The sequence below is a fragment of the Populus alba genome, chromosome 15 (assembly GCF_005239225.2).
Source record: "Populus alba chromosome 15, ASM523922v2, whole genome shotgun sequence".
Lineage (NCBI taxonomy): Eukaryota > Viridiplantae > Streptophyta > Magnoliopsida > Malpighiales > Salicaceae > Populus > Populus alba.
Genome location: NC_133298.1, coordinates 8,271,007 through 8,288,530, shown reverse-complemented (window position 1 = coordinate 8,288,530; position 17,524 = coordinate 8,271,007). Strand labels below are relative to the sequence as shown.

Here is a 17,524-nt window from a genome sequence, read left to right as displayed (position 1 = left end):
CATGTTCAGCATCAGAGCATGCACTTAGCTTCAAGAAAGAGGTGGATGAAAGTAAAAGACTTTGAAAGACTATATCTCGAAGATATCGCAAAATACAAAGAATAATTGCCCAATGAACAGTAGTAGGAGAAGTAACAAATTGACAAACAACATATGCAATATATAGATGAGTAATAGTGAGATATATCAAGTTCCCAGCAATAACACAGTATAAAGTAGGATCTGACAAAGGTAAACTATAAGAAAAAGAATACCTGGCGTTAACTTCAATGAAAGTATCTACAGTTTTATTATCAGTAAGTCTAGCTCACTTAAGCATCTCTGCAATATATTTTGACTGAGAAAGAAGGTAACATCTGGCTGAGTAGGCTACCTTAATATTTAAAAAATATCTTAGATAATCCAAATCCTTCATTTTAAACAGTTTAGCTAACTTCATCTTCAAAATTGAAATATCATCAATGTCATCACCGATAATAATCATATCATCAATATATAAAGACAAAATGATTGACCTGCTTCAGTGCACTTAACAAAAAAAACAGAATCATGACTACTAGAAACAAATCCGAGAGAAGAGGTCACACTATAAAACTTCTTAAACCAAGCACGAGGTGCTTGTTTGAGACTATCTAATGCTTTCTTGAGCTTACAAATATATTCAAAGTCTATGAAACATCAGGAGGGGGTGTCATATAAACTTTTTCTTGCAGATCTCCATTCAAGAATGACATTTTTAACACCAAGTTGAGAGATATGTCATTGACAAACCGAAGCTACTACAATAAGAATATGAATAATAGCCATTTTTGTAATAGGAAAAAATTTCTCGTCATAATCCATACCATATTATTGAGAATATTCTCTTATAACTAACCTAGCTTTGTATTGCTCAATAGACCCATCAAAATTAATCTTGATCTTATATACCTAACGATAATCAACAACACTCTTACTATGAGGTAAAATAACCAAATCCTAAGTTTTTGTCTTATGCAAAGTAGAAAGTTTCTCATGTATAATTTGCTACCAAATAGGATAAAAAATTACCTTTTATAGGAAAAGAGCTTAAAGAGACAATGAATATAAGCTAAAAAGAAAATAAATGATCAAGAATAAGAAGAATAAACAAAATCTAGTAACTTTGTGGACTTACAAATATGTATGAATTGATGTAGATATAGATTCACAATCTAAGACGGAACTAGAGGGATCATAAAGGAGAATGGAGTTTTAATTATGTTAGAGAGTAAAGTGTCAATACATGTATAATAATCAGTACGAATTGTTCGACCATGAGGATGGGTATTTAAGGTACTAGGAACCTGAGATGATAAACTATCAGAATCATCATAAACAAAATCTATATGAATAACATTAGATCTAATCAAGCTATGAGTAGTGGATGGAATAGAAAAGAAAGATATATGATTGAAAAGGACAATATGACAAGATACACAAAGTTTTTGTATTATTGGATCAAAACAACGATACCCTCTTTTACCTTTACCATAACTAAGAAAGACATAAATAACAGATCAAGAGGATAACTTACTGCATTCTACATGAGAAAGAATAACGAAACAAGTATAACAAAAAACTCTAAATAAAAAATAGTTAGGGGCATACCCATACAACTTTTTAAAAGGAGAAAACTTAAAATCTGAGAAGATAGAATTGTATTAATCAAAGTTACAGTAGTAAGAACAACCTTTTCCTATAACTTACTAGGAACAGAAGTAGACAATAAGAGAGAATGAGCAATTTCGACAATGTGCCCATGTTTTCTTTCAGCAACTTTATTTTTCTTAAGAGTATCTGTACATAAAGTTTGGTGAATGGTTCCATCTAAGGCAAATAAATCATAAAATTTGTTAGAGGTGTATTCTCCACCCAAATCACACCTAAAACATTTGATAACAACAGAATGTTGAGTTTTGACAAGAGTTTGAAAGATTGTATATTTCTCAAAGAATTCAGAATGATATTTCATGAAATAAACCCGATAATAACAAGTATGATCATCAATAATAATAATAAAAAAAAGAAGAATGATATCTAGATCCTTTTTTAGTGGCAATAGGAGAAAGTACCTATATATTAGAATGAATCAAATCAAATGAAAAAGAAAAAACAGAAATACTTTGATTAAAAGGTAAAACAGAAAATTTCACAGTTTACATCTACTACAATAAGAAATATAACAAAATTGTAAATTTTTTAAAGCTCTTGTCAATGTCAAAAATCTTAAACAAGAAGGCGAAGCATGACCTAAATAAGAATGCCATAAAAAAAACTAGAAGAAAAAGGACTCAAACGAAAATAAGACAAATCAACACTAGTAGCAGTAACAACAACAACAACAACAATAACAACAACCAACACTTTTAACTCATTCAAAGTATATAGTCATTTCTCCCTACGGTTTGTTTGAATCAGCTTCTGAGATTGCAGATCCTATACACAATAAAAAAAAAGAGAGGATAAAATGACTAAATAATTATCAGACTTACACAACTGACCACCAGAAGCAAAATTCAATTTGAGTTTTGAAATAAAATAAATATTAAAGAAAGACAAATGGGGTGTGATAACATAACCAACATCTGCTCCAGGCATAAGAATGTCATCAGTAGTCATAACAAGAAACAAACATTGCTTATTGTTGTAAGGAGAGAAACTTCTGAAATTGCTCAGCGAGAGTACTAGGATCGATGATAAAGCCTGATGAAACTACTGTTGCACTATTGTGGTGTGGTGGTTTATAACCTTGAGGTGGTTTATGAATATTAGATTGTGACTGACTGCTAGGTTTTCAAGCTTGATTCTGCTATTTTAATTGGAACACTAAGCCTTCCAATAATCTTTTTGCTTAAAGAAACTGAACTCGTCGAAGACAACCCTTGTGTAAGGCTTATTCTAATGATTAAAAAATGGTTTTGAGGGTACTGTTAGTACAATTGGATTACAAGAAAAAAGAATTCTATTTTCATAATAAGACCACAGATGTATTTCTTCAGCCAATAACTCACTGACAATAGCGTTAACAAAAAGCAGTGGAGAACAATGCAAAATTAAACCTTTAAGTTCTTTAAAATCACCGCGAAGTGCTGTTAAAAACTGTATCAATCATTACTGCTCTATACGAGCAATATAAGCACCACATGCCTTTAATTCTATCGATTATGTAAGAGTAAATTAATCCTAAAGATCTGTCATAACAGAATAAAACTCCTAAATACTCATATCTTTCTAGTGAAGTGCTCATATGTCATTCTCTAATTGATACTGCTTTGCAAAATTTTATTGTGTGAATAACCTTTGTAGATGATTCTAAATTTTTTTTTTTTGTCTCATACTTCGCCAACTGCGTATTTATGAAATACTCAACAAAATTATTAATCCAAGTAATAATCTTTGCATTGTTTGCTTTCCAAGCATCTATAAAAACAATATAACCATCATTAGTATTTTTAAGTATCACATAAGTTCCACTAACATTTCTCCACATCTTTTTACCTTAAAATTTTTTTTTCATCACATAACTCAAATACAAACAATTTTTTCCATCCAACCTCACATTCACAGACTAAAGCAAATCATCTCTTTTAGTAACCATAATCAATAATAAAAAAAAAACAAGACACAAATATCAAATTGGAGAAACTAAAAGGAAGATAAAATACTAAATTGCAAAAACTAAAGGAAAGATAAAATACCAGATTGCAGAAATTAAACAAATATCCTCTCTCCACCCTGAACCCCAGCAGGGACATGCGGCTCCCTACAAACCCCTAGCCAACTCACTGCGGAGTTGATCCGGAAAAACTGTATTTGAGATTAAATCTCGATTCATGAAACTATGCTTTGATAAGAGAGAAGGAGACTAGAGTTTTATTGATATTGTATGATGACAATATTTTAAAAAGGTTATGTTAATGTAAATATAAAAAAATTATATATAAACTAAAATAAAAATATTATTTTACTCTTAATAAATAAAATAAAATACATTACTTAACAATTTTGTTGTTGAAATAGACAAGTTTTAAAAAATGCTTGAGACCAAGTGAAATTAAGCTCCTTCCTCTACAACATTTACTTCGGTGGAAACAACAATGGGTTGATACATATTAGTTTGACATTAAACATATCAAATCAACATGCAACTTCCTTCTTGATCTCTTATCAACATATCCCGAAAAATCCAACATCCAACCTACCATTTTTCCTGTCGTTTTCTTTGACCTAATCCAATTTTCCCCTGTTGATGAAGAAAATCCTCATCATCTTAGACAAATACCTTTTGGTTTTTTTTGTCCACACTCTCCATCAGGTCCACTCTATATTACTCAGAAAGCATGGCCATGTAGGAGATTATTTTTTGGCTTGTGGTCATTCATCCTACGCACCCTTTTCTCACTGTCTTCTCAACACAGTCATTACATCTTTCCCAAAACTGAGTTTTTATTCTGGATTTATCTTGCTAGGAAATATGAATTTGGTTAACAAAGCTTTGCACATCGTTAAAGAATAATATAAATTATATTTTAGATTTTATTTAACAGTTTAAACTATTAGGTTAAAATGATTTTTCAACATGGTATCAGAGTCTTGATGACCAAACGGTCATGAGTTCGAATCTTACCATTTCTATTTATTTGATAAAAATTAAGCACAAGGTAATGTAAACCTGTGTAAGTTTCAAGTTCAAAAAGCTTTTACTTGAGAATGTGTGTTAGAGAATAATATAAATTATATTTTGAAACTTTACCTAACAGCTTAAGCTACTAGGTTAAGATAGTTTATTGATATAGATTATGTTGAAAGACAATAAATGAACGATCAAGAACAGCATCATACAATTTGGTACATCGATTCTTCAACATTGGATCAAGAACTTTTCATTCCAATACAAATCATAATTCTCAAAGTCCAACGTTCTTCGAAGACCACAAGCAACAGCTCCAACGTCTCGTTTGCAGTCTCCACGATCAAGAAGAAGAAGATCTGAACGGTGATTTTGAAATCCTGGAATCGAGCTCTGATGATATTTCCTTCAATCGAGCAGGTGGGAGCACGGGATCAGAAGACCACAGATCCATGACCCCTTGACGAGACAAGAGCAGGCCATCTCCTCCTGAAAGATGCTCGAGCATTCGTCAATGCGTTCGTCAGCAGTCGTTTCGCTAAATCTGTCCATCTTTCGATATTAAATCAGTGTCTGTCACATGTGTACTGTTAAAACAGTGTCAGTGTGATATTTCCCCTCTTCTTACACGTGTACTGTTAAATCAGTGTCTGTCACATGTGTTCTGTTAAAGCAGTGTCAGTGTTTTATTTCCCCTCTTCTTTATTAAAGCAGTGCCGGTCATCTGTGGAACACATGTATAATAATTCTGGTTCTTGGTGAACAACGTGTAAGATCCTCATCGAGTATTCAAATAAAAATTTCGTTTACTCTGTCTGCATGTTTCCGGGCAGGCATATCACGCAAACCTTGACTAATTTCTTAGGTAAGTTTTTAATGAATTTTATATTTTTTATCATTTCAACAAGTAATTTCTGGGATAAAATATAAGGCCTCCTAATTAAGTTATATTTTTTAGGGTTAGTTTACTCTGTCTTTTAATCTCCCTTGTTTCTTTTTACCATATTGATTCTTAGGAGGTGTTGGAGTATTATTATGGTTATTTGTTAAAATATATTTTACTTGAAAATACATTAAAATAATATATATATATTTTTATTTTTAAAAAATTATTTTTGATATTCACACATCAAAATGATCTGAAAACACTAAAAAATATTAATTTAAAAATAAATTAATTTTTTTAAAAAAATATTTTTAAAACACAAAAACAAACATGGTTTTAACCCGTTCTCAAATCCTCATTTTCTTTCCTTCCAACCTTTCTTATGTTCACACGATCAACTTGTATGTGTGTGTAGCCAATCTCCAAGTTTTTTTTTTTTAAAATCCAATTCACATGGTTACGGGTCTTTAACCCATCAATATGTCTATTTATTTATGTATATAAAGAAATGTTTTGTTATAAAATGTAGCTTTCAAGCTCTCGTCTTGGTTGTAGAGGTGGAAAATGGGTGGGCTGCCACAAGCACGGCACAATGCGAGGTGGAAAATGGGTAGAACATTCTAGTTGGATAGCGAGATTTGCTTTCTCTATTGATATTGATTTTTTTTTTTTTTTAATTTGAACCTTGTAATCATATCTAAAAAGAAAATCCCTTGAGTGATTCAATCGATATGAAAGATGCGTTTCTTCAAATTACTTGGACAAAAAAAAAAAAAAAACCAATCTTAATTATTAACGTGTAAGTTAGTACGAGAATGCTCCTAACCATCAAATAAAAAGAAAAAAAATAAAAGAAATATATTGCACGTTTCAAGGAATTTCCAAAATAAAGAGGGCCAATATTCCAAGCTTGAGGATAGAAATGGCCAGCCGAAGTTTATTTTCCATCTCTTATTTGTTTATTTTTAGGAAAGAGGAGGGATAGGCTCAACCCGAGGATTGGATGGTCGATTATTAACTTTATGTATTTATTATATTTGAATTTGATTTTCTAACACATTTATTTATCTTAAATATGCTGTATATCTACCTGCAAATAATCAAGTTTGTAAGAATATCTTTAATCTTTAGTTTTGATGAAGATACGACGACGATCTCTCTAAATTGACATGAATATAAAAAACATAATATTCTTCGTCGAGTGCATGTTGAACAATTTATACCATATTATAATATATAAAGTAAGAACGATTTCCATAACTAAATGGGTGTATTAAAATCAGTTATACATCTCTTTGCTATTGATAACTTAACTACTCCAAGTTTATTTTTTAATAATTATGAGTTTAAGTTTATTCAGAATCACTCAAAATTTATATGATTATTAATTTTAAAATTTATAAAATTAATTAGATATCCATATTAATAAAATAAATAAATAAAATATAAACTAACCCCACACCAGACATACGGTGACAGCTCGCATTTGTTCACTGGATGAAAACAATAATTTAGCTACTACACAATTAACACGCCACCTCCTTCTCTGTAGTTGCTCCCCTCGTCCATGGTGGCCCTATGTGTTTTTCCTTCAAAAGAATTCCTTTTTCCGGTCATGTGGTCCTAAATTTTTATATCTTTCAATTGTTTTTTAACGTCGAGGTCTTAATCAATCAAGTTGACAATGGCACAAGAATCTATAGCGTGTGACCCTCAATTTAATTAAGATTAAAAACAAGAAAAAAGAAATTTAAATTCCCATTTCTGTTTAGATAAGAGAGTGCATGTGGATGGCACGATTTAAAAAAAAAAAAAAAAAACCCAAACGCTATATTGTCCATAAAATACAATAGAGAAGATGCATGGTCCTACCCTCTGATTTTTAAAAAGATCTCTGCTCACATTACAAGATTTTAGAAAATGCATGGTCCTACCCAAATGCTTGGATTTTTCTGATAATATTTCAAGGTACAATCATGGAAGAGTAGGTCAAGGAAAAACCCACGTTCTACATGTATGAACATTATTTGTATTCCTTTCTGCCTATACCTGCCTCAATATCAATTATCAAACCTAGCTTGTTTTCTCTCTATCATCAAGGTTTAAAAATTGAAAGTTAGGGCATCAGCATTGAATAATAATAATAATAATAATAATAATAAACTTTGAGGAGTGTAGTTTAACTGATTAGGTTCTAGATTTGCTTTCTAGAATTCACCGGTTCGAGTCTTATAAATTTTAGGGTTACTAGAGACTTACATGATCGTTAATTTCAGTGCTCGTAGAATTAGTCGAGGTGTGCACAAGCTGGTCTAAACACTGACATTAATAAATAATAATAATAATAATAATGATAATGATAATGATAATAATAATAAAAGGTTGAGCAGGAGGACATTTATTTGCTCCATGATACTTGAGTCTCCCCAATAATAAGAATTCATTTTCTTCTATTTTTTTATATTTTTATATTAAATATCCTAAGTGTTGCTTTAGAAGACATTTTGCTCTTCATGCTATTATTTCAAATTTAAATTCAAATAGAGGTAGTAAAAGAAAATCTTGTATGAGAGTATAATCAATTTATTATAAGAGCGACTACAACAAAAATTGATCTCAATATATAAAAACTAGTATGGAATCTACTTTAAAAGTAAAAAAGAGCATCCACTCAATTATAACAATGAAAAATAAAAAAATTGAGTTATTTGAAACTATGTCGAATAATTTTATCGAGTATATGTGATATTAGAAAGGTTATTTAGGTAATTAAACCATGCGAGGATTGACTTGATATAACTCAGTCAATTTGACAGGACCAAAAACAACTTGAACAATCACTACAAACATAATTTAACTAAAAGACCTTCAAGACATCTTTTTCTTAAAAAAAAAAAATTGAAACAGAACATATTGGATCAACCCAAATCAACTTGAATTAACTTATTAAATCTACGACTCGCATTATAAAACCGAGATAACCTTATAAAAACTAAATCAAAATAAATTATGAAACATATTTCTCAATCATCCTAATGTTAAAGGATGAAATTAGATAAAAAAACAAATCAATTAAAAAACACAAAAAAAACATAACTTGAGTAAATTTGAGTTAAACTACTAAAATCATGATTTAAGTAATGAGACCAAGATAACCCTATAAAAAAATAAAAAAAAATATTATAAAACTAAATTCTTAAATATAAAAGAGATAAAAAATTTATTGCAATGCAACTGAAAAACCCAAATAAAAACCCACAAACTGGCCTAGATAAAACAACACTAGAGGCTAATGGGCCTGAAAAACAGACAACACATATCTCAGACCACATACCAGTTTTGTTAAAATCCATTAGATCTTGTAATCCTCTTCCTCTTTCCTTCATTTCAAATATTTCCTCTCCAACAAGTTGTCAAATTTTGTTGGAGAGGAGGAATAAACATTATTTAGTTGCTTGTGTATTAATGAAGGGCAAGGCAAGTTGATGATGAATTGCGTTTTTCTTTTTTCTTTTTTTAAATATACGAGGTTTTAAATTCAATTGTTAAATAATAATATATTTTTTATAATCTTTAATAGATTATTTGAGATTATTTATAAGTAAATATTTTTTTCATTTATTAAATTAAAATTTTTGGTTTTTAAAATATGAATATTTTTATATAAAACTTGCTAATGTATAACTAAATTAGTTTATTAATTGTTAAAATATATAAATAAATATAGATTGCAATGGCATAAAATCATACTAGATAGTATATATGTGGGCGCCATGTGTGTGTATAACTGTTTAAAATCAGATCTCTTGAAAATTATAATTATTAAGAAATTTATACAATTTATTTACTAGCATGGTTAAAAATTAAAAATATATTTTTTCTATCACATATTATTATAAGAAAATCTCACATCTTTATTTTAAAAATATAATAAATAAAAAGGAAAAAGAGCTCCATTGTTTATTATAATTATAATGTTATACTGTATGAATATGTAAACTGCATTATATGAACACAAAAATTATTTAAAGTCCTACTGATATTGTTCGATAATTTGGTATTAGAATGAATGTCTTTGTTTAAAGGAGTTATTATTATTTTTTTACTATTAACATGGATATCCAGGTTAATTTACACGTATCTTGACTACGAAGGAGTTATTTTTAATGATACGTGATGTGAATAGAACTTATGAACACTATAGAAATGAATAAAACTTTATTACCTTTATTTTAATAAAATAGCAAAAGTTTTCAAAATAAATAATTTAATGGATAATTTTCCTGAAATGAGTAAAATGTGATCTAAGACAATAATGAAAATTTTCTTTATAAAAAAAAAATAAGGATCCAATTTAATAATTTGACAAAGTTTGATGCAGTTATATTATTTTTGGATTTTATATTATTAGTTTGTTTGGCTTCTTTTTAAGATATTGTTTTTTTGAGTTTTCATAGACAAAAACCAAGTAATAATTTTAAAGAAGCTAAAACAAATAGGGACTTACTGTAGCCAAGCCCTGGTGTAGTGGGGAAATGACGCAGTTGTCCCAAAAAAACAAAGCGATTTTTTTAAAAAATCTTATGTATTTTCCTTCACTTTGCTCCTTGACGTTCTAGATTTATACTAAAAAATCCCTAAACTTCATTTGTATTACATTAAAGTCCATAAATGTAAAGGGAGGATAGAGAAAGTAGGACAGAGTGGTTTGATTTTTTGGTTTTCTAGAGTGATTTTGAATGGTTTTTGAAATTCAAAATAAAATGTTTACATGTCTTTAAGATGATTTTGGATGTTTCTAATGAAAACAGTTGAGAAAATGAATGGAAAGGGACACAAACACGGCCCCTGTTTTTCTGATAACACATGGAAATTGCAAATGGGTAATGCTGCCATTACTTGGATTGTCCAACTTTTTATTTATATATAAAAAAATTATAGAGTTTTTGTTGTTAAAAATAATATAAATTATATCTTAAAATTTTATTTAACAGTTTAAGCTATTAGATTGAGATAATTTTTTGACATGGTATCAGAGTTTTGATGACCAAACGGTCATAAGTTTGAATCTTACCATTTATATTTATTTGATAAAAATTAAGTATAAGTTAGTGTGGACCTGTGCGACTTTTAAGTCTAAAAGACATTCACGATGTGTTATAAAATAATATAAATTATATCATGAAATCTCACCTAAAAACTTAAGTTATTGGGTTGTGATGGTTATTTAACATGTTATTAGAGTTTTAATGACCAAACGGTTACGGGTTCGAATCTCACCATTCATATTTATTTGATAAAAATTAAGCAGAATATAATGTGGCCCTATGTAAGTTTCAAGCCTAAAGAACTTTCACTTGAGAGGGTATGTTAGAGAATAATATAAATTATATCTTGAGATCTCATTTAACAACTTAAGCTATTAGATTGAGATGATTATTTGATATTGATTTTAACGTGTCTTGGTCAGGTGCTCGAGCTTAGATACTATGAGACCTAACAAGTAGCCAACCTAATATTTTTCTTTGTATATTATATATATATATATAATTTTTCATTATTTTATTATATACTATTCTATCATTTTCTCAATATCAATTTTTCCAAGTGATTAGTGGTTATTTTTATTTTTATAAAATCTCACAAAAAATAATGCTTTTTTTTTCTTTATGTTTTTGACTTTTTTTTAATGAGTATTCAAATTATCATTTATGTAAAAAAAATAAATATTCTTCATGTAGACTTATATCAATCTAACGTGATATAAAAAATATTTAAAAAATCAGCATTGATTGTGGATTAACATTAAGAAAAAGAAAGGGTCTAAATAAAAAGAATTTTGCGGTTTTTTTTTCTTTTGTTTTTTCATGAATTTTCACCAATAATTAATGGTTATTTTTTATTGTATATAATGAGAAATGTGCGTGTCAAACAAAGAAGTAACCATTTCTTCTTCTTCGATTATTCATTTGTTAGGCCAAGCCTAACATATTTTTAAGTAGAGTTTGTTATGCAAATTCTGAGGGCAAAACCCTATTACTCAAAATCAAGAATTAAAATACTTATTAATGAAAATTAAAATTATATTATAAAAATCTGAATTGTTGATCATTTGAATCAATAACCGAAGATATAATGTTAAAATACCACAAAGTTACGAAATATCTTATTCAATATGAATGATTTGTTTTTGTTTTTTTCACATCCCAAAATAAAAGATATGTATATGTTTGACTTAAACAAAAATAAACTTTAATTAACTACGGGCTAAAAATTAAACTCAAATAACTAACTTAAAAGTATAAGTAAAATAAAATACAAAGCTCAAATCTTGTATAAATAAAAAGCTCAATCCATGTATTTTTAAATAGTAACTTTTGGATCTTATAAAAAAGCCTTTTCAATTTGTATATTTTCAAATAGTAACTTTTGCATTTTATCGAAAAGCCTTTCCGATGTATGATTGCTTTGAGATTTTAACCCTATAATAAATAGGATCTTTAAAATATTTTAGCAAGATTTCAACCCGATTTAAATACTGGACTAAAAAGTTATAACCATTATCGTAAAGTTGTTTAAACAATCTCATATCTTGCTTGGATCATATTGATCAAGACTTGATCCTTCTTTGAACTCAACTTCATGCTTGACGCCATCTTAAAAGGAATTCTTGAAGCTTGCTCAGCCCAAATATCATGAATCAGCTCAATGAATGTATCTTTGATTCTCTTGGGTCTTTCTATTGTAATTGGTCTAATGAGCATATGTAATGAATTTTACAGTGTTGCTCATCAGTTTGGAAAGGTTTAAGCAAAGAGATGGGAAGGTTAGAAGGCAACCAAACTCATGACTTTGATTTGGACAGTTATAACTTGGTTGGTTTTATCAATTGGCCCTGGAGAATTGATTTTTTAGGTGTCTTCACTCTTTTCCAATGCCATTGGTGCTTTGCGTTTGCCTATAGTTCCAGAGTTCCGGCCCTAGGTGGTGTTTTTTCATAACAAAATGAATGGTATTAAACACCCTCTAAGGCGATAGGCATGGTGTTTTCTATCTATCATCACCATCTTGATGATTGCAAGTCTAAGACTGAACAGTATTCCAGTGTGCAAGTTTCCGGAGCTTTACTTGCTTAAAGGTTCATCTACGAGTAAGAATGGAAACACAAGTCTCGGAATAGGCCAACTATGAGCTTTCCAAGTAACGCACACCATACAAGACCACTCTATGCACTTTAAAAAGGAAGAAAGAAAAACGTCAGAGAAATCTGTCAAGAGAACAACTTTGTGCCAAATTTATACAATTCCCCACTGGATTGTGCCATAGTGTTTTAAATAAATGTCAATACCAAATGTCTGAAAAAAAGATTATATAGATTCCATAAAACCCTTAAGATTTTCGATCCTTGTGCAGTGACAAACAACCTTGACTAAATTAGGAGGCAATCACTAAATCCCTTGCACGCAATGTTTTGATTACAAGGAGCTAAATCTAAGTAGAGAAGCACAATGAGGCCATGCTATTCTTAAATTTGTACTATCCTTTGCATGCCATTCCTGTATAGGGAATGATAATCATCTCAACATTTATGTAATTCGGTATTTAACGAAAAAAAATGCCGTGCACACAGCGTGATGAAGCAGAAGTGATATAACATTCATGAATTGTCAAAAAGAAACAAGAAGAAGAAGAGAGAATAGTTCTGCAAAATTTGAGTTCAGGGAATGCGAAAGAACTTGCATTTAAGCAACTACGAAACAGTTGTTATGCCTATATAATATAAACTCAACCATCTAGCAAGCTGAGTTGGAAGTGACCTTTCCCCTCCCCAGCGTCTTGAGGTCGAGTCCTCATAGAAGCCCAAACTACAAATATAAGGACTTTCCAAAACCACAGTAGAACATGCTTCAGCCTTCAAGACAGTTCAACAATTTTTCGTTGCCTTTTTGAGCATTGTTTTACAATACCTTTAGTTGAATCATTGTTGCCAGACTTGCATGTTTTGTTATTATCATTGCCATTGTCTTCACCATCACTTTCAGTGTCATCACTGGCCTCATCATCGCTTTCGCTTTCATCACTTGTGTCTTCTGATTCTGATTCACTACTGCTAGCAGCCAAAGAATTCAATGGATGACCATTACCTATTGCAGATTCAGCAGCAGCTACTGCTTCAGGAGTATGAAGATCAGCTATACCCAGCATCAAATCCTGTAATCAAGACATAAAAATAACTTAGTAAGCTCAGGGAAAACCATGGGCAGCAACAATATAGGATGGAGGATAGAAAGCAACTGTCAATTACCATCTCAACAACTTCTGATTCATTTCCAGTTAGCGTTTCAATGTCATATTTCTCAGAATTATCCTGTATTTTAAGAGACATGTAAAGTACAAATTAGTATGATTATGGTTGAGATTTCAAAAGAAGAAGAAGAAGAATCTCCTCATCACAAGTAAGCATACCTTTGCATCTTCCTGCAACCGCTTATTGGCTTCTGATATGACTCCTATGAAATCTCTCACTTTTCCTAAAACTGTGGCACAGCATTGTTAAAAAATACCAGGGTTACATTTCCACATTCTATTGTTCTCTAGGGGATGATATTGCAACAAAGTGGCAGACATCCAATTTTAAGAGAGAAAATAAATATTTCCAGTATTACATGAAATCAAACCAGAATTATGAGTTTGGCATCACACAAACGTTCTTTCAGCAATGAACATTCTATACTAGTTTTGATAAACACTTTAAAGAGTGAAAGTCAAGACCAAAACCAATGACAGTACAGTGTGGACCTGCCCAGCAGTATTATCCTCCTATTCCATCAACAAACAGCAGAACAATCTTACTGCAAGCAAAAACACTGCTCTTCAGGATGTCTAGCACAATGTTCCATTGGCCATTTTAAAGATATTGAAGGTAGCAACAATTATTTTCAACAGGAATTGTGTTCCCATTATTACATGAAAGAATGAAATAGCAAACAAATAGGAGAGAATAAACTTGAAGATCACCAACCAAAGGTCAATTCAGTCACCAAAAATTTACACAAGTCTCATCCAGCCTGAAAATAAATTGCTAAATATTTAACTCAATAATGTTGATAATTAAGCTTAAAAAGTGGTTATTAAGAAAGTAGAAGAGCTAGGTCTGCATTGATCTTGATTGTTTTGTTCCTTCTGCACAGCATCGATTCATAAGAACACTTGCAGAATATCTACAGGATTCCCTTGGTTAAGCATGAACATTGTAGAAGACCAACAAACAGTTAGACCATCTTTGGGGGATAAGAATACCACAGACCAGTCTTTAACCAAGATGAATCAATTGCCAGCAATTCATATTGAAAAACAAGCACATACAATTCCAATCTGAAACTTTGGATATCATGCTAGATGCAAAAGAAAGGGAAAGAAACTTTGCCAAACCTCCTCCTAAACCACAAAATTGTGAAAATCACTCAGATCCTTCTCCAGTAAGGATATTGCATGCAGCTTAACTAAAGAAACTAGTATTGATTCCCATATTAGAGATAGTAACCAATTACATAAACATGTAGAAGATGCGAAGCTGCTTGTGCCTTTCCACCTCATTTTGAACCAACATTGTTTTTAGTTAACTGCAGATTCACTGCAGACTGGAACCTTTCGTTTTTCTATTTGCTCTTTTCATAACGAGAAATCTTCCCTCATAAAATCATAGACAATCACTACCAATAAAAAAGGCAATAAAATTGCAAAACCCTATTTGTGCCAATTCCATTATATAGTAAAACAGACCAGGTATGTTAATCAGACCCTTTTCTGAAAAAGCTTCAATTAACCTCATGAATTCAGTTTTCAATACAAATATCAGTATACTATGAAAAGAATAACAAGAAAATTAATTTTTGTAGTGACACAAATAAATGATCAAACTTTGCAAAGAAACCAAATATTGAACTGAATCAAATACCTTGGCTTTGAGGAACTGGAGTGGTTAAGGGCTTTCCATCAGCTTGGGGCTTCCTGGGCCCAGAATCTTTCTCACATACACGAAGAATAGACTCTGCACGCATATATAAACACACACCATTATGTAAACATATATGCCTCTTCTACTTAATAAGAAGAAAAGGAATAGTTAGAGGGAGAAGTTTACCAAGGGATGATGGTGTTGCGAAATACTTGTTCTCCAAATGCAAAAGGTCTTTGCTTGAAGAACCCATCTCTGTTTGAGAACTGTGACAGTGAACAAGAAGAACTCAGTACAAATAGTCAGTTTGGTTGCAGGGAAGACAAAGCAGAAAGTTTTTGTCAGGGGTTCTGTTGATAGAACAAAATTTTGGTCTTAGAACATCATAAATGTCGCAACCAACATTCAGAAAACAGTGATAAACTCCCCAACTCAGCTGAAAACTCACACTAACAGAACTTCAATGTAATAAATTGTTAGGGATGGCAATGGGTAGCCATGCATCGGTTTTGTTACCATCCATACCCGATTCCGAACCCAAAATTACTATCCATACCCAACCTGAAACCCGACGGGTATGAATTTTTGATACCCAAACCTGAACCCGATCAGGTTTCGGACATCCATTGGGTATCCATAACCCCGCCACTATTCATGCAGTTATCAATTCAATTCTGTACTTTTGGGACAAAAACAAACAAGATGATACTCAGCATAACATAACTTCATTCTCCAATACGAGCATAGAACTTGCAGGAGTCAATTTGAGAAATCACAGTACAAAGAGTTACAAGCCCTACAAGAATTGGTGATTGAAGACAAGTAAACACAAGACACCCAGCAAGATATAACAGGAAAAGCGAGAGAAACTATTATCCAGCAGATTTCATAATAACCTGAAATCTTTAGCTCCTATTACTTCCTAGCTAGAAGCTGCTGTAACTAGGCAGGACAGGCTGTTGGAGATGCTGCTTCTGCCGCTGCTACCACCGGCTGGAGAAGAGAGTGAGAGGAAGAGAATTCTGAGGCTACAAAGACTAGAAACCACAGGTTTTTTTTATATAGCTTGGTATAAATATAAGTTTAAGGTTCTTAAGACATCTAGGTAGGGTTTCAGGTAGGTTACAGCGACCTTTTGTGATCGGGTTTTACCCGAACCTAATCGGGTAAAAAACTAAAAAGAAAATACAAGGGTTTAATTTCTTAATAACTCTCGAATAATACGGATTTGTTTAGATTAGGTAATGAAGATTTGGTTTTTGATAATATTTTAGAAAAAATCCAACGTGATTTTATTTGGGGTGAAATATGTATCTACACGATTTCAGGTAAAATTATTATCCATAAGGTGTGAGGAAATCAATATTTTCCAACCTTACTGGATTACAATAATAATCTATAATATATTTTTCTTTTTTTTTTCTTTTTTTGTTTATTTTTTTATTTTTTTTCCAAAATTACTTTCCTTTTTTTATTATTTTTATTATTTTTTTAAAATTATCTTTGTTAATTTTACATTTTAAATATTGAGCTGGTTAAAAATTTCGCTTGGAAATTTTTTTGTTTAAAATATTGTGGATTGTTATAGTGCTTTCTTATATAGTTTTTTTATTTTATTTTTTATTTTTTAAAATTATATTTATTAATTTTTTTTTATATTGAGCTGATTGAGAATTTAATATTGAATTTTTTTTTCTTAAAACATTGTTTATTGCTACAATGTTTCTCCTCATAGTTTTTTTTTATGATTTTTTTTTAAATTATCTTTTTTTTATTTTTTTTTTAATATTGAACTGATTAAAAATTACAGTTACAATATATGAGAAAAACAGTGTAACTTTCCTCGCAAATTATTATGGATTGCTATAGTGTTTTTTTCCACATGATTTTTTTCCTGTTTTGTTATGCTTTTCTCTAAAATTGTCTTTGTCAATTTTATTTTTTAAATATTAAGCTGGTTAAGAATTACAATTACAAGTAAATACAAGTTTTTCCTCACATGATTTTTTTCCAGTTTTTTTCGTGTTTT

General features: G+C 30.5%; 1 protein-coding gene across 1 annotated transcript; it reads right to left on the bottom strand.

The window, feature by feature from the left end:
• Positions 1-13,169: 13,169 nt before the first annotated feature.
• LOC118050949 (uncharacterized) lies at positions 13,170-16,632 on the bottom strand. Its single transcript, XM_035061425.2, has 6 exons — positions 16,392-16,632; positions 15,682-15,761; positions 15,496-15,588; positions 14,004-14,074; positions 13,843-13,905; positions 13,170-13,748 (listed from the first exon to the last, which is right to left on the bottom strand). Exons 2-6 carry the CDS (start codon positions 15,746-15,748, stop codon positions 13,452-13,454), a joined length of 591 nt encoding a protein of 196 aa, XP_034917316.1. The 5' UTR covers positions 15,749-15,761; positions 16,392-16,632; the 3' UTR covers positions 13,170-13,451.
• Positions 16,633-17,524: the final 892 nt, after the last annotated feature.

Bases quoted from the DNA above. Each gene is read 5' to 3' on its own strand.
- LOC118050949 (XM_035061425.2), bottom strand. From the start codon at position 15,748: ATGGGTTCTTCAAGCAAAGACCTTTTGCATTTGGAGAACAAGTATTTC. The intron at 15,589-15,681 runs GTAAACTTCTCC...ATATGCGTGCAG, and splicing joins CGCAACACCATCATCCCTTG to AGTCTATTCTTCGTGTATGT. The intron at 13,749-13,842 runs GTAATTGACAGT...TCTTGATTACAG, and splicing joins AATCAGAAGTTGTTGAGATG to GATTTGATGCTGGGTATAGC.